The sequence below is a fragment of the Microtus ochrogaster genome, chromosome X (assembly GCF_000317375.1).
Source record: "Microtus ochrogaster isolate Prairie Vole_2 chromosome X, MicOch1.0, whole genome shotgun sequence".
In the NCBI taxonomy this organism is placed as follows: domain Eukaryota; kingdom Metazoa; phylum Chordata; class Mammalia; order Rodentia; family Cricetidae; genus Microtus; species Microtus ochrogaster.
Genome location: NC_022026.1, coordinates 45,072,799 through 45,098,955, shown reverse-complemented (window position 1 = coordinate 45,098,955; position 26,157 = coordinate 45,072,799). Strand labels below are relative to the sequence as shown.

General features: G+C 43.6%; 1 protein-coding gene and 1 pseudogene across 2 annotated transcripts; both read left to right on the top strand.

Annotated features, from left to right (window-relative positions):
• The first annotated feature begins 290 nt into the window (after positions 1–290).
• On the top strand, positions 291–23,748 carry Asb11 (ankyrin repeat and SOCS box containing 11). Of its 2 annotated transcripts, none has more exons than XM_005358752.3 (7): positions 291–471; positions 10,215–10,294; positions 14,763–14,870; positions 16,439–16,589; positions 18,497–18,631; positions 20,819–21,010; positions 23,309–23,748. In XM_005358752.3, exons 1-7 carry the CDS (start codon positions 291–293, stop codon positions 23,431–23,433), a joined length of 972 nt encoding a protein of 323 aa, XP_005358809.1. In that variant the 3' UTR covers positions 23,434–23,748. The 2 variants fall into 2 exon arrangements, with proteins under 2 accessions (XP_005358809.1, XP_013206016.1); XM_013350562.1 differs by lacking the exon at positions 23,309–23,748 and adding an exon at positions 21,215–21,277.
• A 1,357-nt stretch (positions 23,749–25,105) lies between these two features.
• The window catches only part of LOC101998989, a 3,618-nt pseudogene continuing 2,566 nt past the window's right edge, over positions 25,106–26,157 (top strand).

Sequence of the window (26,157 nt, the reverse complement as noted above, 5' to 3'; positions counted from 1 at the left end):
GGAGTTACAGATGGTCTGGAATGGCCATGTGCTGGGAGTCGAATCCATCCATCCTTCCAGGCCAGCACTGAGTGTTTCTTATTAGAAGGAAGTTGTTTAACATTGCCATAAATATCAACATACCAGTGTTAATCTAACTCTCCACATCAGTGTTAGATTAGAACCTACAAACAGTTCTTGGTAACAGGAGCACCGAGTGCTAGGAGGCTTAAAAATAGAAGTCATATGATGCCAATTATAACTCGGTAAAAATTTGCAGCCCTCGGAACCTATGCCGAGAAGAAGCCAACATGGAAGATGGTCCTGCTTTCTATGGCTTTAAAAACATTTTTCTGACCATGTTTGCAACATTTTTTTTCTTCAAGCTTTTAATTAAAGTTTTCTTGGCTCTCCTAACCCATTTCTATGTTGTCAAAGGAAACAGAAAAGAGGCAGCTAGGATAGCAGAAGAGATCTATGGTGGACTGTCAGGTAAAAAAAAAAATCCTTCAATTTATTCCCAACACCTCCAAAATTCCTCCTTGAAAATTCAGATGAAGAGTGTTTCTAGAAGGTAAGCTTTCCTTGTACTTTTGTGCTGAGTGCATAGATTAAAGTGTACCCTGTCACTTGGAGTAGCAACTGACGTCTGTACCAATTGCTGAAGGATCTGCAGCTTGATTTTCTTGGAAATTGATGGGTCTGGTCACAGTTAGTATGTAAGTAAACAGAATAGTGGGTTCTAAAGGCTATCTCAAGAGACTTTCTACTAACCAAAAGAATTCTTATATAACATTATTTTTTCTGCAGCACTTTGAGTCAAACTAACAAGAAAGGGTATTGTAATAGGACTGGTTTTCCTTGGGAAATGAAATGACCAATTAATTTGATTGAAAAGCAATCAGTATGGCATGCTGTATGTATGCCTATTATGGCATCCTTTGCAAAGGGAACTGATTGGCCATTTGTCCCAGGAAAACTTCGTTAAACCCATTTGTACACTAGAGGCTCCACAGAAAGCACCAAAAATGGAGGTTTCCTCCCACTATGAAATTGCTACGATTTGGTTAAAACCTAAAACATCTCATGCTTTGTAGAGGCCAGTCTCCATCCCTTTCCAGAAACAATTCGACTTAATTGCGGCGACATAGCACCAAAGTAACTGAAGCAGATAGGCCCTCATTGCTGGGACTGCCCCTTCACAGAGGAGGAGCAGGCTTTATTCATAAACACTGTCCAGAGTTGCTGTATGTATTTTTAGTGTTCCCGGGGGTTCCTGGATTGCATCATGCTTTAGTTGGTGTCTGTTTCAATTTGCGTCCAGGATTCTCTTTCAAAATAGACATGCTTTGTGATTTCAATGCGCTAGACAGCTTGGAAAACGCTAGGCATCAGTGGCCTTACATAAAGACACAAGAACTCTAAGGCAAGCCATCAGAATGCTTCAGCTAGCTGGTGAAGGAAGTGTCAGAAGGCCTGGACTGTGGAAAGAGATCTCTTTTGGGGATTATATTTGTCACACATTTCAGGGAGGTATGTAACTGATGGGGAAAAAACCATTAATGCTTCTTTTTCACTTCAAAGGAAGTGTGATCTAGGAACGTATTTTTGACTTATAAATTTTGGCCAGGACTTCCTAGCATTTGATGCTCTGTTAGATGTGTCATCCTTGTGAGTTAAATTAGGGACAACCTAATGGGGATAGTTCCTGCAGAGTCTGTAAAAGTTGTTCCCGTGCTTGACTCCTGTCTTCGTGGTCCATAGTGAAGTATACTCGTTAGGGAGTTAGAGGACTCAGAACCTGTGTAAGCATGCTGTGTATTTTAATCATGAGATTTTAATCTGGAGCCAGACTTCCAATCTCTTGAAGAGACTCATTTACTCAAGCACAGCCATGTTGTTTGGGCTGTTGGGATGGTGCCCATTTCCAGATACTGTTAAAAGCAGGTGCTGGGGAGGCTAGTGCATGTAAGTCTAGTTTATTTATTTCATATGTGTGTGTGTGTATGTGCTGTATATGTATTTGTCTATTATGTGTGTGTCCTATACCTCTCACATGTATGATAATACACTCAGATTTGATGTCTTTCTATAATAAACTGATAGTTACATACCCAAAGCATGTTTTTTTTTTCTTTTTTGCATGATTCTAACAGTTACTTTTCTTTTGCCATTATTTAGAGTTACCTATATACAGCAGCAGCAGGATTTTGTGAGCCAGGAATAGCGGGGCATACCTTTCATTAAAGCACTTAGGAGGCAGAGGCAGGTGGATCCCTGTGAGTTGGAGGCCAGCCTGGTCTACAAAGTGAGTCCCAGGATAACCATGGCTACCTAGCGAAACCCTGTCTTGAAAAAAAAAAAAAAACAGGAAGATATTTGTGACAGTGTTATTCTCAAATCAGAAGTCATCTTTGTGGTTCATTCATCAGACAAAGGTTTGTTTGGAAAATGCATGATAATTACTCAGTAAGTTGATTTAACAAGACTCTCAGCTTGAGGCAAAATTGCTTGGTTCCTCTAGTATGCAAACATATTTGCACCAAATGAAAAGGAGAAATTGCTTAATCTGAATCCTGGCCGCGTTTGCTGCCAAAGCTGTAGCCATAAAATTGGGTGGGGGATTTAGAAGTTGGAACATTTTATAGTTGCAGATATGAGCTTGTAAAATAATAGAATCTTTTCTTAAAAAGAAAAAAAAGCAATTTTAAGGGAAGAGCTAAAACATTAGTTCTTTTTCCAATTGCTACATTCAAAAATCCTTTTTCCCCCCAAAGGGACCGATTTTTTTACTGGACAGCCAGCCTTGCCTGACTCCTGGCCATTCCTCTTCAGGATTCTTGCCTTTGTTCCTTTTTGTTTTTGTCCCAGCACATACGTAGTCTTTTGTCTTATTTAAGTCCCTCTTTACTTCCTTCAACCGTGGCCTAACTGTCCTCTGGGCGGTTCGTAGCTCAGGTGCCTGCTGACTGTTTCCAGGTGGGAACAGCGAGTTCCTGGCAGAGGTTCTGCCTCCACAGGTCACCTGTAGCTCAGCTCTTTGGCTCCTAATGGGTTCAAAGAAGCTTTCTTAATCCAGGTCACTGACCAGACTTCATCTTCCTATGAGAACTGGATGTTCTAGTGAATAACCACTTAACTCCATTATATTATAACATTTCAGGGTTCTCAGAATTTGCATTATGCCCCCCCCCCCGCCCCGAGCGAACCCTGTGTTCTTCAAATCTCATCAATTCTAAGTCCTTATCATTATTGTGATTCAGAAATAAGATTCACGCCATTGGTCTCTTTGATAAATGCCACGGATGTTGCTTCCTACGATTTCAAAGCTTGAACAAAAATTGCACACCATGTGGACCAAATATTGTCAACAGGCCGTCATCTAGAATCATCTCACATTGTTATTAAAATTTGACAAGGGGTAAAGTCCTTGAATTAAATGTAAAAGAATTACTGGCTTTTATTTTGAATTCTTGGAACTTAAACATATTCCATCTAAATGGATTTTGTTATTAAATAGATAATTGGGGGGGGGGGCTTGTCATGAATTTTACTCCGGAAACCAGGGCCACAAATCAGAGTTTGAAAGATGTGGGGGAAGAGGTGAAAATGCTCTTGAACACTTTCCCTCCACCTCATCAGGGGCGAGCATATTTGTAAACTATCTTCATAATGTATTTGTAGCCCTGTGACCCAGGCAGGGCGCCAAGGAAGTAAAAATAGAGTATCTTAGACGGGAGGAATCGAGTCCTATTTAAGTATTCATGTACTTGGAGAGCTTGGTTATATATTTACTAAGAGCAATGGAAAAATTTTGGATCTGCCAAATAGCTTTACTCCTTAATGTTTTACAATCTGCTCCAATTTGCAGCTAAGAAGGGTATGAGATATTGTGTTGGGAACAAGAATAAAACAAGGCGACCTACACTGTGGCAGATTCAGGAAGATAGTTGTGTGAAGACCCTAACAGGTCCTTTTTAGGGGACAGTCATCCATAGTGGGACAGAAAAGGTTATTTCCTGGAGAGCGATTTTGTTTCCAGTTGAGAACACAGCAAACTTATTGCACTTTTTTTTTTTTAAACAAGGTCCCACTATGCAGCTCTGGCTGACTTGAAACTTCCCAGGCTGGCTGGCTGACCTCGAGTTCACAGAAATCTGCTAGCTTCTTGAGCACTGGGATTGCAGGTGTATACCACCAATGCCCATCTCAAACTTTGTTTCCCCTGAGACAGACTCAGTCTGAGGCTGTTTTCAAACTCTCTTTGTAGCCGAGGGTGGCCTTGAACCTTGATCCTTCCTTAGGCCTCCTTCTCTAGAGTACAGCATGCTCCAGCTCCCCTGGTTTATACCGCACAGGGCTTCCTGCATGCAAAGCCAGAACTTTTCCAGCTTAGCTACCTACATCCCCTGCACCTATTTCACACTCTCAGCAGGAATAAGCAGATGCCAAAGCATCCCAATACAAGTGAATGTAGCACAGGATAGGCAGTATTTAGAGACCAATTGTTCTTAAAGACAGAACAAGGTCTTTTTTTTTTTTTTGGTTTTTTGAGACAGGGTTTCTCTGTAGCTTTGGAACGTATCCCGGAACTAGCTCTTGTAGACCAGGCTGGCCTCAAACTTACAGAGATCCACCTGCCTCTGCCTCCCGAGTGCTGGGATTAAAAGCGTGTGCCACCACCGCCCGACTTCTGAAGTTCTGAACCCTGGCTTTTGGTGTTATTTCTAATGCTTACTAAGCCATGAGACTTTTTTAGTAGGAGCAAAATGAAAAATGGTTGTCATTCATTTTGGGGTGTTCTTATGCATATAGCAACATTCTCCCTTTCTCTCACGGGAGGGTCACTGGGGCTTGAGGCAAAAGGCAGATCAGATCAGGGGAAAGAATCTGCTTCGGCAATAGCCTGAGTGAATTGTCCAGGTGATATACAACCTGGGGCTGTGCCATGGAGATGGGGTGGCAAAGCAGAGATGAAGTGAGGAAGAAATCCAAGGCAGCCACCATTCCGTCTTTTTTGGTGCAGTGGCAGGTGGCAGGCAGCACAGGCTTACCCAGGTGACCTTGGAATCATGGGTGGGAGGCGGGGGGGGGGGTATCGGTATCCCAGGATACTGCATTGATAAGTAAAGGCTAGCAGAGGTAAGCAGCTGTCTGTGGGTGAGCAAGCAGCTGAGCCACAGGCCTGGTGGTGCAGGGCTCACATGCCCAGAAGACGCCTGCAGCATTTGGCAGTAGATCTCATGATGCTGAAAGTCCCCCACCTCTAACGGTGACAGACTCCCAATAGTGACAGACTTTCGACAGGGACCGTGGCATCGGAAAGGCAACAGCTCATCTCCTGGGGGGAGATTGCATGCGGCTCTTTCCACAGCTACTAGTTCGTGCTTCCTGGCTGTTGTCTCCAAGTTGTAAGATGGCTACAGGGAAAGTCAGAAGAAATCAGGAGGGTTTTTGTTTTGTTCTCCTTTCCTCAGTTTAGACAACGTATACAAAACCCATTTTTTTTTTTGTTTTTGGTTTTGGTTTTTCAAGACAGGTTTTCTCTGTAGCTTTGGAGCCTGTCCAGGAACTAACTTTGTAGACCAGGCTGGCCCAAACTCACAGAGATTCACCTTCCTCTGCCTCCCAAGTGCTGGGATTAAAGGCATGCACCGCCATTGCCTGGCCCAAACCCATTTTTTTTTTCAAACCTAATTTTGGTGCCCTAATTTCCATTTCAACAGTGAGTAGGAGCACTACAAATGCTAGCATATCCTGTGACATGCTGAGGCCTAGTGCGTGGGGCTGATTGCCCCTTGGTTCTTTTCATCCACAAAGTACCAGAGAAACCAACACCTGGAAGAAAGAGGTGGGAGGCCCATGAAGAACATGGTGTCCCTTGGACCTCTGCTGCTTGGTGGACCAGAGAGAGCCATGTTCTCTGCTGGGAGCAGGGAGAGATGCTTAGGGCAAGTTTAGGAAGGGGTGGAGTCATTTTAAAGACCCGAGCACAGAGAAGTCCACAAGGGTTTAGTGAACACAGACAGGGCCGGCACGCATAGCATAAGAGACTTCTGTCAGTATGGCTCCTACTATGCCCACTCCCCGTCAGCCCTCATCCCTCCTGAGTTTGCTTTTGACTCCTAATACTCAAGGTGAGTGCGTATTCCTTCTTTCCGTGACAGAAACAGAACCCCGCAGTGCTGCCTTCTTTGTTTAGGGCTGTTTTCATTCAACATTAGTCTCGTGTGCTTTATCCAAATACTGCCTAGGGTTTGAGTCTAATGGGACTGATAATGGAATGTTATGAGAGAGTCTGGAATTGGCTAACGGATGTGCTTAAGGCTCTTGCTTCTCACAGGGCAAATGACCATCAGATCCTGCGCAGAGGCAAACCCAGTTCATGTTGATATCCTAAGCTAATACTTTTAGGAGTCAGTGGCTGCCGTAGTCTTGTTTCTATGCTTGAACAGGTTACCTCTACAACTTGAGTCTCCCTTACATGAAATGCTTGGAACCAAGACGTTTTAGATTTCAGATTTTTTTTTTTCTCCCAGAGTTGAGAAAACTTGCTATCTTGGGGGGAGGAAACCCTAGCTTAAATACTAAATTCATTCATGAAAATTTCATGTAATATTTAAAATAATTGGGGGACATGAATCTGGGTTTCATGTGGTGGAATTTTCTATTCTATGCATAGCAGTGTTGTGTCAGCGCTCCAGAAGTTTGGGATTTGGGAGCAGTCTATTTTTTTTTCTAAAATTCGGACCTCTAGAGTAGAAATGCTTACGACTACTAAGCTGACGAGCTAGCATTAGAAGGACAGAATGCCAAAGGCACACTGAAGAGTTGCTGCTTCTGAACTACGGGGTTGGGTAAAGACTGTCCCGAACCCCTGAGGGCCTGTGTTCATGCCCAGCGTGTCTGAAGCAGAGCTGCCAAGGACTGAAATAGAGATGTACGAGGAGATTCAGGAATACTCTGCTCCATTTCATTCGTAGAAGTGATTTGCAGCTAGTGTTTATATCCAGACATGGTATGAAAGTCTACGGTATTCAGTAAATGAAACGAGGATACAGGAAAGAAGGCTAAGTGAGCCAGGTCTTGAAATTCACTTTTCATTGTCATGGTGGATAGCCAAGCAAGGTCCACAAGATATAAACTATATGTAAAACAAATAAAAAATTATCGGTTAATTTGACTTAAAAGTTCATTTTCCCCGTTATGTCCATTTTGACCAATTTTCCCCCCTGTTTTACTGGTATAGAGTGCTTTGGGCTCCCCTTTTCTACAGGGTATAATTTTCTGCTCTCAGGGAAACTTGTCTGAAGGTGTTAATTTGGGTGCCCTTATGAACCAACGTGATGCAAATTTACCGGATTTGCTTTGCTCCAACATGATTGGTTCTGTCACACCATCAATCTTACAAAGTTCCCATTCTTCTCTAAGGACACATCACCACAGTTTTGGTTGGTCCTTGGAAACTCTGAGTGGGGGAAGGGTGGTACAATGACAAACACTTCTCTTTTAAGTAAACTGTCACACTCACCAGCTGTGGGCCATCTCGGAAATAAATAGAGCGAAAACACAGCATATGTTTGTTTATAGCAAGCCCTTTGTATTTTTTCTTTATTATAAAAGCATTTCACATTCATTACAGGCATATAAGATGACAAACCATTTTTATCTATTTGTTTATTTTCTCTTGGTTAAAAATTATTTTCTGGAATTAATTTTAACAGAAAAGTTACAAGGTCAGTACAAAGAATTCCCAGTCTCTCGCTCCATTCGTGTTTAGCTAACTGCTCCAATAATATCTCTTCAAGCAAAGGGGTCCCACTCCAGGTCAAAAGAGTGCATCAGATGTTATGTCTTGCCTTCCACACTCACCTTCCGTCTAGAAAAGGTCCCCCTATCTCTTCTGCAGCTGGCTCCGGGCCAATTCATTTATTGACTGTCCCTTGGTGTGAGCTGCTGCAGCGTTTGCTCCTAAGAGTCAGGTTATGCTTTGGGGGCATGAACAGCACGGATAGGATGATAGGATGTTCTTAACACTGAGTTCCCTCTCATGCCATACACTGTGGCTCATGGCATTTAATCAGATGGCACATGGTGCCAACTTTTTAAAAATTTTTTCCTTGCCAATGCTTGTGTTTTTCTTTTTTTAAAAAGATTTATTTGTTTGTTTGTTTATTTATTTATTTATTTATTTATTTATTTATTTATTTATTTATTTATTTATTATGTATACAGTATTGTGTCTGCCTGCAGGCCAGAAGAGGGCACCAGATCTCATTACAGATGGTTGTGAGCCACCATGTGGTTGCTGGGAATTGAACTCAGGACCTTTGGAAGAGCAGGCAGTGCTCTTAACCGCTGAGCCATCTTTTTCTTTGAAACCTGGGCTGGTCAAAATTATTTGTACAATTTTTTCCAGAATAAAATATGCGCATTCCCTTTATAATTAATATAGTGATAATTTGAACCTGATCCTGTTATTTATTCTACTTTTTTTCAGTTAGTGTATTTTAGGAAGAAGCACATTATCCATATTGATGTATTACGTATATCAGCAAGGACTTACGGGCTCCTGTTTTGATAGCATGTATTTTCTTACTCTCTGCTTATTTTGATGGGCAAATTGTCCCATATTTGACTAGAAGAAGCCCATTTGTGTCATCCTCTACCTTCTCAACATCTGTCTTTCCTCATCCTTCCTTCATTTCTGTTAGAGGCCACACCACACATACAAGCGCACGCATGTGCCCGTGCACACACACACACCTCCAGCCTGGGGTCAGCTATTCCTTCAAAATGCCCTGGTTTAGATTTTCTCAGGGCGTGACTACACTACATAAATTTACTTTTATGTTTACATATTATGAAAATCACATTTTCCTCCCACTTGTTCCAGTATCACTCCAACCCCGTCAAGTACATTGTTAACCCCCTTCAGTTTTCTAACCAGACTCCGCTAACGAGAGAGATGCGCTGGGCTCTAATGTTCATAAGAGACTTCTTGCAATGCTTGCGGCTTCCAATCTCATCCGCTGGAGAACACTGTTTCCTCGAGGCTCGTAGTGTTTTAAATTTGCACACTTCCATTTCTGGTGAGATTTTGTTTTTAACAAGTTTGTGGACAATGGGAAATCTGAACCCTGGCCACCATCGGGATCACGTAGAAGACACTGACCAGAAGGACCCTTTGCTTTTAAAGAAAGTCCAAGTTCATGACATTCCATTCAGTATGGAAAGAGGATAGCCACACTTTTAAAACTGCGCAGATTTCGCAAACTGGTGCAGGTCTGTTTCCAAAACAAAATATTGTCCTTTGGGATTTTTCTTATGTGGTTACTTCTCAAATGCCCATCGAAGCTGATCAGTCTTAGTGGCAGAGAAATAATTACAGAAAAATAAATACACTCATAAAACAGGGAGGAGCCTGTCCCTTAGAGAGCTGCCCTGCGATCTACTTATTAATCGATCACAAATGGCCCTGAGCACCTGACTCTGTGGCTATCCTAGACTGGCCTTCAGAGAGCCCTGCCAAATAGATTACTGTCTCTCTGGTTTACAGCTAGGAAAACTGAGGTCCAAATGTTTATGGCAAAGGCTGCTTTTGGCAGCCTGGCTCTACTGGCCCCGTGTGCACAACTTTCTAGGGTAAAGTTTGGGGGATCATATCATCCGAAAAGGGTATTTTACATTAAAATGCATAGACATTATTATCAAAAGAATCAGAGAAAATTACTTAAACAATTCAGGAAAACATCTTCCTTCCTTCCGTCTTTCCTTTCTTCCTCCCTTCCTCCATCCCTCCCTTCCTTTCTTCCTTCACCTTTTCTTTTAACTAAGAGCTTCGCCAAGTGTTCTTCCACTGAGCCGTGTTTCAGGTCTCTTTTCTCTTATTTCTTCAGGTTTACAAAGCATAGGCTTTGAATTTTGGGGTATAGATGGAGGTGAGATAATATTATGGAAAATAGTAAAAACCTAATTGGTTCATTTAGTTCTTCACTTGACCTTAGAGTTACCAGGGACAAGCCCTTAGTTTTGTTTGAAAAAAAAAGTATTTCATGTTAAAACTACCCATGGAAAGGCAGCAGGAGCTGAGGTGCCCAGCTCCCTGAATCCAGCAAGTTCTGAAGCGTGGTGCAGGTTAGGTTCTTCTCTCCCCCTCAAGAGCCACAGCGGGTAGACAGCAGGAACAGCTGCAAGTCTCCTGACCTTGACCAGAAACCTGTTTTGTGTTTCAGACTGCTGGGCTGACCGATCACCACTCCACGAGGCTGCGGCCCAGGGGCGCTTGCTGGCTCTTAAAACTTTAATTGCACAAGTAAGTAAGACTCTGTCCTCTGTGCTGTGGCTCTAATCTAGAATCTCTCTGTATTCAGAGTGTTGGCCACAGCTGTGCTCAGCTGCCATGCTGTGGCTCTAATCTAGAATCTCTGTATTTAGCGATGGCCACAGCTGTGCTCAGGTCCCAGCACTGCCGTTCCAGGTGTCTTCATCTTGCCCCCACCCACACCGTGGGCTCCTCTTGCCTCTGCTTTCTCTAAGAGCTGCTTCAGTTTCGGCCCACTTCCTTTCCCCTTTGGGAAAACTTCCTGACAGGAAGTTTCTCTCTAAAGGACAATGAAGGGGATTCCCAAATTTATGTCATGCTAACAAGAGCACCTCAGGCTCTTGGGGATTGCATTTGTTGGCTATTGATGTGCTATGAATCTCCTCAAAGCAAGGCGAAGCTAATCAACAACAAACACTCGGGGATTCTTGAAGTTTCTAATTGCTTGGGGTGCAGGTTCCAGGCAGGGAAGTGGCAGCTAGGTCATGCGATGATTCATGGTGGGGGGAGGGGCGATCTGTTTTCACACACAGTCTCAGGGGCTTCACCACAGGGCTGTGTTATGAGGTATCAGCTGACTTTCTCCAGAGAGGGTGCCTAAGAAGGAAGTCACATTTTTACAAAAACCTTTATTTTAATTGTATATGTATGGGTATTTTAGCAGCATGTATGCCTGTGGACTATGTGCATGCAGTGCCCTCGGGAGCCAGAAGAGGGCGCCTGATTTTCTGCGACCAGAGTTTCAGACAGTTCTGTGCTGCCATATGGGTGCTGGGAACTGAACCCTGGGTCCTCCGGAAGGGCAGTCAGAGCTCTTCACTGCTGAACCAGCTCCCTAGCCCCTTCACTCTTTAAAGCCTAGTCTTGGAAGTGACATCATTTCGTTCCCTGACGCTCACATTTCAAGGAGAAAGCATTACCCAACTGAGGCAGCGTTAGGAACTGGGCATCACTGGGTACCACTGAGAGGTTGCCCGCTTCAACAATGCACATTTCAAGTAGGCTCTGAGATAGGTTAGTAATCAGATAAATCTTAGGGCAGATTTAGCTATTGGCAGCACTGTATTTTTATTGCTGAGTATATCCCACACAGGTAAGGGCAATTGTTTTTAGCCAGCTGGGATAGTGATATTTTGTGTGTGTCTCTCTCTTTTTAGTGATTCATTACTTTTGTTCAGTTTTACATTTTTTATTTTAAATTTATTTTGTATTGACTTCTTTATTTTGCAAACTATTTATGTGTGTGTGTATAGGGATGGAGGGGGCATACCGTGGTGAGAATTTAGCAGACCACTGGTGATGGTTCTCTTCTTCTCCCATATGAGGACCGGGATCGACTTAGGTCATCAGGCTTGGCGGCAATTGCCCTTACCTGTGGAACCATCTCCATGGCCACTTGTTTGTGAGACATAGTCTCACGTATCCCAGGCTAGTCTCAGCTTTCTAGCTGGAGCACAAGATGACCTTGAACTTTTAACCTTCCTGCTTGCACTTTCCGTGTTCTGGAATTCAATCGAAGCATGTCCCTCACCAATTTATGCTGGACTGAGGATCAAACCAGCCAGACAAGCACTTCACCAACTCAGTTCATTCCCAACTTAACAGTTGTGCCATTTCCTAAAAACAAAGCCTCTCCATTTGAGCGTCAGCACTTAGCATCTCATAGGTTCTTTTTCTTTTGTTTGTTTTGTTTGTGAAGACAGGGTTTCTCTGTAGCTTTGGAGCCTGTCCTGGAACTAGCTCTGTAGACCAGGCTGGCCTCGAACTCACAGAGATGCACCTGCCTCTGCCTCCTTAGGCAAATAGAGGAAAAATGAAAACAGAACTACTAGCAATGATGGACTTTGTATTATTTGATCTTGTCACTAATCTAGTCTCCCCTTGAGTTGTGTTTCTGGAACTGGATCTTCAGACAGTTGTGAGCTGCCATGTGGGTGCTGGGAATTGAACCCGGGTCCTCAGGAAGAACAGTCAGTGCTCTTAACCGCTGAGCCACCTCTCCAGCCCTCAAGTTGTGTTTCTGACTGAACTCAAGGGCATCACACACTAGGCGGCTCTCTACACTGCCTTTCCTCCCCGCACAGGGCCTTCTTAGGCTCTGAGAGTGGCCTCCAGGTCCTGCATGTACTAAGCAAGTGACCTACCATGGAGGGCTCCTGTTTGTTTATTTATTTTTGCTTTGCCGAGACAGTATTTCTCTGTGTAGCCCTGGCTATCCCAGAACTCACTCTGTAGACCAGGCTGGCCCCTGCCTCCCCAATGCTAGTGTTGGGCTTAAAGGCGTGCGCTGCTGCCACCCAGCTTGTTTCTTTATATGTAAGCACTTTAAACAATCATCAGATTCTATCCCCCTTTTGTTGTTTCTTTGCTCTTTGAGACAGAGTCTCGTGTTGTTTGGACAGGTCTCAAAATTAATAGAGGCTGACCTCAAATTCATAATCTTGGTGCCTCGACCTCCCTCCCAAGTGCTGGGGTTATAGTGGTGCACCAGCAGGCCTGGCAATGATATCGCCACTACTCTGAAACTTGTTATTTTAGTAGTGTGATTAAGTGAGTAAGGGCACTACAGAGAAGAATTTCATTTGGTTTGCCTCAAACTCAATTCTTTGCTCTTTGCACTAGACAAACATATAGTCTACTGTTATTTAAGATTTCTTTTTCTTTTTTTGTGTGTGTATATACGCATGCCATGTGTGTCTTAGTGTCCTTGCAATCCAGAAGGAGGCGCTGGAGGCCTTGAAGCTGGAGTTCCAGGCGGTTGTCAGCAATCTGACATGGGTTCTGGGAACTGAACTCTGGTTCTCTAGAAGAGCAACAAGTGCTTTAACCACAGAGCCAGTTCTCCAGCCGCTTATACTCCTCTTTTTAAAAGAAAAAAATTATTTATTGTGTGAATGGCAAGTCTCTTTACCCGTTGAGCTCTCTTGCTGGCCTATATATTCCACTTTTAAAAGCTTGTTTTACATTCAAGTCATGTGCTAAATGTGGGTAAAACATTCACCCACCTTGAGTAAATACAAACAAAGCATTAATTCAGGACCATCTTGGTTGTCGCGCTGTCACCAACAGCTGGGTAACGTCAAGTCTTACAAACGATTTGTCTTTTCTGTATGTCCATATCCTCATGCACGCTTAGGAGTCAATCTCAACCACTGGTTCTCGACCTGTGGGTCGCAACCCCCTCGAGGGTCAGATGACTATTTCACAGGGGTCACATATCAGATATCCTGCATATTAGATATTTACATTATTATTCATAACAGTAGCAAACTTTCAGTTGTGAAGTAGCAATCAAATCGTTTTATAGCAGAGTCACTACAACACGAGGAACTGTATTAAAGGGTCGTCACAGCACCGGGAAGGTTGAGAACAAATGACCTTCTTGGTGGCACTTCTCCGGTGCAGAGATTTCGTTTTTTTTTTTTTTTTTTGAACTGTAGCTGTGCTTCTAGTACAATGCTGCCACCTTGTGGACTAGGTCATTTTAAGCCATTTTCTTTCTCACTCCTTTTTCGGTTTTTCCTTTTCTTTCTTTTCCTCTTTTTCTATTATCACCGAATATCAAGTATTCATTTCTTAAAAGGAAGTCACATATGGGGAGGATAAAGGAAAAAGGGAAAGACCCCAACTGTGAGGTACATAGGGCTTTTGAAGCCCTGTCCTTAAACTTCTTTTTCTCAATACTCCTTCAACCAGAGAAGTTTCTATAGCGCTATGTGTCTGTGTGTATTATACTATATATACTATACAATAATAGGCACACAGATCAAGCATTTGCCAATGGGACAGATCCGTCCGCCTGCCTCTGCTTGAGTGCTGGGATGAAAGTCATGTGCCACTGTGTCTGGTGATGATTTTTTCCCCTTCGCTAAACCAAACTTTTAGAATATTCCATGTTCCCAGCTGAAATTTCAACATGCTTTCTGTAGTATGAATTTTTTCTCTTGCTTTTTTGTTTAAATTCCTTCTTCCCCCTTGGAGGAGGGGGACTTAGGCCATAAATTTCAAAGGCCCATGTCCTAGCACATTGCCTGAATCAGAACAAATGATTTTGAGACTCTATGCTGTATTTAAAGATTTATTTTTATTCTCTCTCTCTCTCTCTCTCTCTCTCTCTCTCTCTCTCTCTCTCTCTCTCTCTGAATGCAAATAATCTAGGAAGCCAGAGACATCAGATCCCCCATAAGCTGGTGTTAAAGGCAGTTGTGAGCAGCCTGATGTGGGTGTTGAGAACCAAGCTTGGGTTCTTTTCAAGAGCCATGCTTGCTCTTAAATTCTGGACCATCTCTCCAGTCCCCAGTGCCATGTTTAGAATCCCATGGTTGTGGCTCCTACTCTATTTTATATGGCACTAGTATCACTGTCCTCACCCGCTTTTCGAAAACAGGAACCCGGTGGGCGGCAGTCTTGCTTTGCTGCGCTGGCTGCGGCACTTCACTGTCTTCTCTCCAAACTGCAGGGGATCAACGTGAATCTTGTGACAATTAACCGGGTCTCCTCTCTCCATGAGGCATGCCTTGGGGGTCATGTGGCCTGCGCTAAGGTCTTGCTGGAAAATGGTGCACATGTGAGTCCTGCCCCAGCCCTGCCCAGCACAGCTGGATTTGTCTGTCCAGGTCCCTCAGCTAAAAACACCTGGTGCACATGTGAGTCCTGCCCTAGCCCTGCCCAGCACAGCTGGATTTGTCTGTCCAGGTCCCTCAGCTAAAACACCTGGGCAGGCACTCCCTTCCAGAGTGCTTACTCACTGAGCAATGGGAAGGTCGAGCCCTATCCATCTTCCTCTTTTCAGCCTCTATAAGCCATGTGTGAATATCCAGATGGGGTCATTAAAAAATATTTTGTTGATCTCCTGAGTAAATTGGGAGCATGGGGACCATGGGAGAGGGTTGAAGGGGAGGGGAGAGGAAGGGAGGGGAGCTGAGAAAAATGTAGAGCTCAATAAGATCAATTTAAAAAGAAAAAAACATTTTATTATAAAACATAAATAACAAATTTCAACAGAACAATGAAAGACACTTTATTCAATGCTCCAAGTCAAGCATCCTTTTAGGTGTACATTACCAAAGTAAACGAGTTTTAGGTATAAAACACAGTGTGAACTGTTTTAGTTCCTGGTCTATGGCAATGATAACACACCTTGATAAAAGCAACTTAAAAGATAAAGGGTTTATTCTGCTCACAGTTCAAGGTTATAGTCCATTCTGGCTGTCAGGGAAGTGGCAGTGTTAAATTTAAAGCAGCTGGCTACAGCCATCCAAAGGCCGAGGAAGAGAGCAAAGGTTGCACCGTGCAGTAGTACTCAGATTGCTTTCTCCACTCTGAAGAGGTCTAGGATCCTCTATCAAGGGAATAGTTCCACCCCCAGGGGGGCAGGTCTTCCCACCTCAGATAAGGTAATCATAATTCCAGGGCTGTAGCCGCGGTTCAGAGGACCCGAAGTTTTCTTCCTAGTACCCACATTGAGCAGCCAAATTGACAATGAACACTTACCATACCCCCAATTCATCAAATCAAACTTAGCACCCCTGCCTTCCATGCTCCTAGTAGTATGGCCAATTAAACAGCACTTAAAGCATTCCACCGCTTTCCTAATCCAAACTCCCAACGTCCATATTTCTCCAAACAAAAACATGGTCAGGTCTATCACATTAATGCCCTAGCTTCTGGTACCAACTTTTGTTTTAGTTAGGCTTTCTATTGCTGTGAAGAGACTCCATGACCACAACAAATTCTTGTAAGGCAAACATTTAATTGGGGCGGTTCACTTACAGTTCGGAGATTCAGTCAGTCCATTGTTATTATTTTGGGACATGGAGGCATGCAGGCAGACATAGTGCTGCAGAACTCTACACCTTGCAGGCAACAGGAAGTGGTCCTTGATACTGAGAGTAACAGGGAACTCAAAGTCCAGCCCCACATGACACACTTGCTCCAACAGAGCCACACCTACTCCAACAAAGCCCCACCTACTCCAACAAGGCCACACCTCCTAACAGTACTGGTCCCTTTAGAGAGGTCTGGAATACTCTCAGTCCCTCATCGTCATCATGAGGGGATTTCTCCAGGCACACACACACAGGAGTACGCACTTGGTGACAATTTTACTGTGAGTTTTGCTCTGCCCAACATTAGGTCAATGGACTGACTGTTCACGGGGCCACGCCACTCTTCAACGCCTGCTGCAGCGGCAGTGCGGCCTGTGTCAGCCTGCTCTTGGAGTTTGGAGCCAAGGCCCAGCTGGAGGTCTACCTGGCTTCACCTATCCATGAAGCGGTGAAGAGAGGTAAGCAAGCCACTCCAGGGCACACCCGACAGTGCTGGGTTGATTGCACTTTCCCTAAATCAAGGTCTAGTGTTGGTCCTGATGTTTCCATCCACGTGCGGCTAGCTTGTATACTTCTTAAGGCTGTTTACATTCAACGCAAACTAGGCTCAGTTTCTGTTCGGCCAGGAAAACTGAAAGAGATAAGAATTATTCAGAAATAAATATTTACCAGCTTCCATGTGTTTACTAGGCATGCTTTGGTTCTGATTATGTTATCTCTAAAGGAAAGGTTGGCTAAATTAATTAGCGATATTAGCTATTAATTTTTTTAAAAAATTTTGTGTGTATGTGTGTTTTGCCTGCATGTATGTATGTATCCCCCCCGGCACTGGAGGAGTAGGCTATTGTGAGCTATCATATGGGTGCTAGGAACTGAACCCGAGTCCTCTATAAGATCAGCAGGTGCTCTTCACCACTGAGCCATCCTTCCAACCTCAGTGGTAAAACTTTTGAGGAAACATGTAAAACGATCATCAAACTTTCATCTGTACCTCAGAAGTACTCCTTCATGAAGAATTAGTTGATATGCTGCAAATTAATCATGTTTATCTTGTCATTGGGCAAAGTCTCCATAGAGCAGGCCCGTGAGTTTGTAAGTTCATTTGAATACACTCTGTACCTGAAGCACTGGATTCCTCCCCATCTGTGTCTTCTAGTCCAACCAAATAAAGTCACAGCTTCTCTTACAGGAGTGGATAAAGAAGAGAATGAGAGCTTAGCAATGGCTCGGGAATGGGACTGAGCTTTGGTTTAAGTGTGGGTAATAATGGGGTCGTTTATCCCTCTGCATCTTATAGCCATCCATTTGTACAGTGGTGGCTTCATGTTAGCCAGTGAGTTCAGCTATGTTCCTTAGAATCTGGGTTTCACTGCAGTTACCCCGGTACTGAAAAAAAAAACCTTAACCTGGAGGAAACATGTTCATGGTTTTAGTTTGCAGATTTCTGCCATGATTCCCAAAACAAAGTGTTTTTCTTCTAACACATAGGGGAAAATTGTTACTTCTTTTTTTAAGATTTTTATTTATTTATTTTGTGTATATGAGTGTTTTGCCTGTGTGTGTCTGTGTGCAGCCGGCATTTCCGGAGACTGGAGTTACAAACCGTTGTGAGCCACCATGTGGTGCTGGGAATTTAACCCAGGTCCTATGGAAGAGCAACAGCAAGAGTTTTAACTGCTGAGCTGTCTCTCCAGCCTCCCGAATCTCTGTTATTTTAAAACCCCATTCTGGAAAGCAGACCTGAAATTCTAGACATATTCAACAAGTCCCTATTTGAGTGAGGTTATCTTTTATATTATTTTTTTTTAGTTTCTTTTTCTCATATTTTTTTATTAAAAAATCTACTTTTCATTTTACATACCAATCTCAGTTCCTCTCCCCCCCTTCTCCAGCCCCCACCTCCCCCTTCCCACCCCCTATTCACTTCTCAGAGGGGATAAGGCCTTCCTTGAGGAGCCAACAGAATCTGGCATACCAAGTTGAGGCAGGACCACCCCCTCCTATCGAGGCTGAGCAAGGTATCCCACCACAGCAATGTGGCTCCAAAAAGCCAGTTCATACACCTGGGATTTTGGGAGTGAGCTAGTCTCATATGTTGTTTTTTGTTCTGGCTTTGTGGGGCATTTTTTTTTTTGAGACAGCGTTTCTCTGTGTAACAGCCTTGGCTCTTCTGGAACTCATTCTGTAGACCAGGCTGGCCTCGAACTCAAAGAGATCCGCCTGCCTCTGCCTCCTGAGTGCTAGGATTAAAGGCGTCACAACCACCGCTGGGCAAGTGAGTTTATTTATAAATTATTATATATAATATTATATAAACATTATAGTTACATAATATATAATTATAAAAAAGTATTTATTCCACCAGGTCACAGAGAGTGCATGGAGATTCTGCTGGCAAATAATGTCAACATTGACCAAGAGCTTCCTCAGCTGGGAACTCCTCTGTATGTAGCCTGTACCTATGAGAGAGTCGACTGTGCGAAGAAGCTTCTAGAACTAGGTAATTGTTAGAACAGTTTTAGTGAGATGAAGCTGCTAGACTTTTTTAAAAAATGAATCTAAAGATTGCATTCTTTTCTGTTTGCTTATTTATTTTTATTCATGTTGCATCCCAACCACAGTTCTCCCTCCCACCCCTCCTCCTGCTCCCTCTCACCTTCCCCGTCCAGGCCATCCCCAATTGACTCCTCCCAAAGGGCAAAACCTCCCATGGGGAGTCAACAAAGTCTGCCAAATTAAGTTGAGGCACAACCAAGCCCCTCCCCACTACATTAAGGCTGAGCAGGGCATCCCACATAGGGACTGGGGTCCAAAAAGCTAGCTCAGGTATCAGGGATAAATCCTGGTCCCACTACCAGGGCCCCTCAGATAGACCAAGCTACACAACTGTCTTCCACATGCAGAGGGCCTGGTTCAGTCCCATGCAGGCTCCCCAGTTGTCGGTCTAGAGGTCGTGAGTTCTCACGAGCTTGCTTCAGCTGTCTCCGTAGATTTCTCCATCATGATCTTGACCTCCCTTGCTCATATATTCCCTCCTCCCTCTCTTCATTTGTATTCCCAGGCTCAGCCTGGTGCTTGGCTGTGGATCGCGGCATCTGCTTCCATCAGTTACTAGATGAAGGTTCTATGATGACAATTAGCATAGTCATCAATCTGATTACAGGGCAAGGCCAGTTCAGGCATCCTCTCCACTCTTGCAAAGAGTCAGTCTTAGGTGGGGTCACCCTTGTGAATTCTTGGGGAGTTCTCTAGCATCAGGTCTTCCACTAACTCTATAATAGCTCCCTCTATCAAGATATCTCTTTCAGCAGGGCGGTGGTGGCACATGCCTTTAATCCCAGCATGTGGGAGGCAGAGGCAGGCGGATCTCTGTGAGTTCGAGACCAGCTTGGTCTACAAGAGCTAGTTCCAGGACAGGCTCCAAAACCACAGAGAAACCCTGTCTCGAAAAACCAAAAAAAAAAAAAAAAAAAGATATCTCTTTCATTGCTCTCCCTCTCCATCCTTCCCCAACTCGACCATCTGCTTCCTTCATGGTCTCATACTCCATCCCCTCCACATACCACCACCATTCCAGTTTACCCAGGAGATCTCATCATTCTTATCAGGTTAGAAAAGATTCTGATTGCGTTGGACACTTGAAAGCTAGATGCACAGCCCATCTAGAGAAACACGTATTTATCTCTCAGCTCTGCTTCCATTGATGCTGGCCTTATGTAGCTAGGATGCTTCTCCCTGGTTGTGGCAATATGGCCGCCACAAACAGTTGGGCTGTAACAAAAAGGAATATTGGCTCTCTTTGAGTTGCATGCATGGCCATCTCTGAACCAATTGATTGACCGTTGTGGCCAGGGGAATACAGGCTGCTGACGGGCTGAGGGCTAGATTCCAGTTTACCCTGCAGTCATTAGGTTTCTCTTTGGTTTCGTGGGCTGAAACTCTGACAGAAAGATGCCTTTCTAAAGGGAAAACTAAGTATAGAATGCGGTGACCATTTGCAGCAGACCCATTTCTGTCCCCCTAAGGCAGTCATTTTTCACTTCAGAATGTCATATAAAGAAACGACCATTCCAGGGACAAGTAGAACACTCCAAAACTATCTTTTGATTCATGATTTAAGGCACCTAGCTACTGATGTAAACTTGTAAGCTATAGGAAGAACCTTTACTTGAGAAATTTGATCTCCAAGATGTTTTTTATTATTTATTTTATTCCTTCATTTACTATTTTATATTGATTTTGGAAATCTTTTTTGAGTTTCCAATAATATAAATGCTAAACAAGTTTCTTTCTCTCTTTTACTAAAAAGTCCCCCAAATAACTATGTAACAGGAACTTCAAATATTTTGCTTTTGTTACAATTTGTGTATGTGTGCACGCATGCGTGCGTGTGCGTGTGTGTGTGTGTGTGTGTGTATGAAAGCATCTAACTTCATTTTTCTCCAAACTGCTTGGGAGTAATCTTTCCCAATTGCGGAGGTTCTAGGTTTAAGTCACATAGTCTCCGAGGTTGGTTAAATACGCCATGGCGTGTAAGATGCTTTTTTTTTCCAATTAATTATGCATGCATGTCTACATTGATACACAGACACACACGGACAGCTAGTAAAATGCCTTTATATACAATAATAGCTCATGTGTCTTACACTCACAAGCAGCACTGATTGTGATCATCTGCTCTCTTAAGGAGCCAGTGTTGACCATGGCCGGTGGCTGGATACCCCACTGCATGCTGCAGCGAGGCAGTCCAGTGTGCAGGTCATCAACCTGCTCACTGAGTACGGGGCCAACCTGAGACTCAGAAACTCGCAGGGCAAAACTGCCCTTGATCTTGCTGCTCCCAAAAGCAGTGTGGCGCAGGCGCTCCTGCTCCATGAAGGTAAGAGCCGGGTAGGGTATTTACTTCTGCTCCCTAAGCGTGCTTAGACCTGTCTCATCCCTAGACTAGTCCCCGTTTTCCCCTTTTCCTTATAGTTCGGGATGGTACTGTGGGAAGGGACAAGTCCTGGATGCACTGTAGCGTGTCCTAGGACTTTTCTTTTACACTCTGTGTTTATTGTTGCATTTTATTTTCTACTACAAGAAAATAATCAGCAACCTTGAAATGAACCAAGAGTCCTGTTCATCATAGGAAAAGGCCACAAGTGAATACATCAAAGGTCGGCTTTGTAACACTAGGAGGCTGCTCGTGGGCAAATTAGAAATAACTCACATGCTGCATAAGGAGCATCAATAACGGCCAAGTATATAGCTTGTGGTCTCATTAGCTCAAATCCCCCAGTAGCACCATGGCCTCCTTAACAGAGGACTAACCTCACTGAATTCTTGGAAGCACTGAGAACCTCATGGAAACTTATGCTATCCGTATGAATAGAGACGTGAAGGAGAGCTATGCATGAGAAAGGTGAAGCATAGAGGAGTCGGCTTCCAGAAGGTCACACACCTACTAGGAAGAAGCCCTAGGATGCTAAGCAAGTCATTTGCTGCTAGAAAGAGCACTCTTAAAGTTCCAAGACCCGAACCCAAATCTCCTGAAACAATTTACATAGCAAGGGCTCTCAGGTTTTGTGAAATCACTCCGAAGGCCGGTGTCTGGCCCAATGAAATGGTTGCTTTATTGTTTTGGAACTAGTTTTTCATCAGTGCTTAAAAAAAAACCTACTGTACGCTGGGCAGTGGTGGCGCACGCCTTTAATCCCAGCACTCGGGAGGCAGAGGTAGGCAAGAGGGTCTCTGTGAGTTTGAGGCCAGCCTGGTCTACAGAGCTAGTTCCAGGACAGGCTCCAAAGTCACAGAGAAACCCTGTCTTGAAAAACCCAAAACAAAAACAAAAACAAAAAAAAACCTACTGTGCAAATAAACCACCTGGGGCCCTTTACTAAAATCCATGTTTTGATCAAGGCAGTCTAAGCGGGGTCCTAAGCTCTGTATATTTAGCAGGCTCCCCTCCTTTAACTAGCCCGGATCCATAGTAGTCTTGATGCCTAGGCCATCAGTAAATGCTCTTTTATTTGAAACGCCACTCGAGGGATAGTGGCCTTGCTTACCAGATGCTGGTTTGGAAAGTATTTTTGCAACTGCTCGATGAGAATATAGCTTTTCTTTTCTTCTCCCCGCCACCCCCAACTGGGAGTGTTTTCAGGCTCAGGGTTTACTTGCATTCCTTATTAGCAAGCTCCTCTCTCCTCGAGCTTCATAAACACACACATTAATTTTGAGCTTCTCAGAGAGAACTGGCCAGTTTGTTGTATTACTGTGTTCTACTTAGCTACTTAGTTTCTGAGGTAAGGCTTGCCTCGGATTTGAGGGGCACTGGGTAGGGCTCTTTGTCATTCTCAATCCTCAGCTTTTTATCTAAAGGTGAGGGTTTGCTTCTCTGAACAGCTCTCGGTTGCCTGTTCCTTGTCCACAGCAATCTTGAGTGGCCTCAGGCTGTTTGCATGTGTAGTCTGCTCTTTTTTCCTGGTTTTCATAATGCCACTGCAGTAGGGCTTTACCTACAATGAGGATTTGTACAAGCCAGTGAGTAATTAGAGCCGGGTGAGGAAGTCTTTGTTGATAGACAGGTGAAGAAATAATGGGATAATATAAATGTCCCTTTATAAGTAGATTCCAAGAGACTGAAATTCAGGGACCAAGAGGATCGAAGTGATTAGAGTCCTTTTTACATATCTACTGAGGTGGAACAGAGGGCCCTTTCAGGTGGGGGCTGAGAACCAGGTTTACCGCATAGGGAGTTTGTACTGGAAGGCCCCGGAGGACGTTGAAAACACTTTGGTCCTTGGTTCAGCTCCTCGCATTGGCTGTGTGACCACAGAGGTGCCACTTCCTGCTCCCACCCTCTCTTCTGTTGGCCCTCTGTCCTGAAGCTCTCGTAGGGCTCTGAACCCCAGTGCTTTTTACTTCAGCCAGCCTATCACGTCCATTAGCACAGGCAATCGTGAGTGAGATAGACTTGCCGTCGATCCACACTTTTTCCGAGCCTGTGTTCAATAACACAGTCACTGCTGAAGGCTCAAGAAAGGATGCCCTTTACAAAAGGGCAGTGCAGACTCCTCTGCTGGGAGCACCTAACATCATTTGGTAATTCCTATCCCATTCAGCTAAGCTTACAGTAGTCAAATCTCCTTTTCCAGCCCACCGTGAGGCTCATGCCATTTTTTATTCCCTCTCCCAGGTCCACCTGCTCTTTCCCAGCTCTGCCGCCTGTGTGTCCGGAAGTGCTTGGGCCGTGCATGTCCTCAAGCCATCTCTCGGCTAGGGCTTCCAGAGCCACTGGAAAAATTCCTCCTGTACCAGTAGTTGGGAATTGTTGCCTGCTGTAGTAGACACACTCGCTGGCTGGCTCACTATCCTAAAAATCAGCTCTCCCATTTAGAGTAACTCTACTATAAATCCAAACACTTGGGGTGAGCAAACTCCTGATTAGTGTAACAGTTGTCAAGAGGCATTCAGAATTCTTGTAGTTCTTAACTCTTGTTAATCAACTTAAAATGAAACTGAAATGGGGGGAAATAAAAGGCGATTTTTGGATGATTCAGAACCCTTGGGCACCTGGGCCTGTGTTCAGCATTCTGAGTATTGCATATACACAGGTAGATATGATTAAAATAAATGCTAAGTACTTAAGAAATGTTCTTGATTTAGTCCCTCTCCCAATATATATTGTTAGTTTGTTGTTTTCCTAAAATAAATGTCTGCAATGATTTTGATTTCTCTTGTTTTTTTTTTAACATATATAAATAGCTAAGCAGGGCTAGAGAGATGACTCAGGAGTTAGGAGCAGTTGCTGCTCTTGCAGAAGACTTGGTTTGATTCCCAGAACCTACATGGCAGCTTTCAACCATATGTAACTCCAGTTTCAGAGAATCTAATGCCCTCTTCTGGCTGCTACAGGAACGACACACACATGGTGCATAGATAGATTGAGGCAAAACTTCTGCACACATAAAACTATATGACTCTTTAAGAAAACAACTAAGAGACAGGTGGTAACTCATGCCTTTAATCCCAGCACTTTGGAGGCAGAGGCAGGTGGATCTCTGTGAGTTTGAGGCTAGCCTGGTCTACCAAGAAAGTTGCAGGAGAGCCAGGACAGAGAAACCCTGTCTCAAAAAACTAAAAACCAAACCAAACCAAAACAACAATTTTGGAAACCTCACAATTAAATGAGCACTCAGATGACTTTAGTCTTATTGAATAAGAAAGATTTTGAAGAGATTAGCTCATCCAGAGGTTGAAATTGATTACTCATTGCTTCTGATATTAAATGTACACGCACACACACACACACACACACACACACACACACACACACACAAACAAACACAAACACACATTCTTCTGGAGGTATCACTGATTTCAATATATACAGTAGAAATATAGCAACAAAAATAGCATGGGTGTAAACACCAGGCACATTCATCATTGGAGTAAAAATGAGGACCCACATGTAAGTCTACACTCCTACAGCTACATGATTTTTGACAAAGAGACTAAAAGACAGCATCTCCAACAAACAGTGCCGGTAAGACTGGACGGCTATATGTAGAAGAATGCAAATAGATCCATACTGATCAGCCTCCATAAAACTCAACTCCACAGATTTCAACATAAAACCAGATACACTGAACCTGATAGAGGAGAAAATAGGAAAACATTTGAAGTTATTAGCATAGGAAATTACTTTCTGAACAAGATAGTGATAGCACAGTCATTAGAACCAATGATTAATAAATACGATATCATAAAATGAAAAAGCTCCTATATACCAAAGGACACCCTCATTCCAGCAAAATGGCAGCCTACAGAATGGAAAAAAATCTTTACCAATTATGCATTTGGTAGAGGGCTAGTATCAAAAATATATCAAGAACTAAAAAACATTGAACATCAAGAAAACAATTTAAAAGGGGGGTATAGAACTAAATAGATACTTTGTCTAGACACTATTCTGTTGTTGGGAAGAGACACCATGATTAAGGCAGTTCTTGTGAAAGGAGGTATTTAACTGGTGCTTGCTTATAGTTTCAGAGGCTTAGTCCATTATCATGTCAGAGAGCATGGTCGCAAGTAGTTGTGGTGCTGGAGAAGTAGCTGAGAGTTCTACATTCTGATCTGCAAGTATAAAGAGAAATAGAGACACTGGGTCTGGCTTGGGGTTTTGAAACCTCAAATCCTATCCCCAGCAAAACACCTCTTTCAACAAGCCCACACCTAATCTTTCTAATCCTTTCAAGCAATTCCACTCCCTGATGGCTAAGCATTAAAATCTATGAGCCAATAGGGGTCTTTTTATTCAAACCATCATAGTTCTCAGAAGACGAAACACAAATGGCTGAGAAACTTTAAAAAAAATGCTCAACATCCTTCACCATCAAGGAAACACAAATGAAAATTACTTTGGGATTTCAGCTTATCCATGTTAGAATGGCTATATTAAAAATCAAAAAAACAAATGATGACAAACGTTGACTTGGAAGTGGGAAAAGAGGAACGCTTACTCATTGCTAGTGGCAGAGAAATCTATCTGGTATAATCACACTGATTGAAATCAGGGTGGAGGTTACATGAAAAGTCATAAATAGATCTACCATTGCAGGGTTCTCCAGCAGATAGGGCTGAGGCAGAGCCAGTTCCACTGGTCTCTCCCTGGGGCTGAGCAGGATGGTGAGTGTTGATGACCCAGACCTCCCCGCTGGCCACTGGGGAGAAACACACACTGAGTTGGGAGTCTGTCAAAGCACTCACTTTATTGCATCAGGGCAGGAACTTATATAGGGTTAAGGTAGTGGGCTGGAGTCTTGGGGTGGGGTGAGGTGGAGTGAGGAATAAGGGCCAATAATATCGTGCCACATCAGCAGTGACTGGGCAGAGGCCAGCCTAGGTCAGGTTGTGGTGAGTCATTCCTCTCTAAACTCAATTTAGGCTCAGGAAGTTACACTGGGCCTCACCAAGCTCAAGTTAAGCTTAGGAAGTTACACTGGGCCTCCTCAAACTCAAGTTAGGCTCAGGAAGTTATACTGG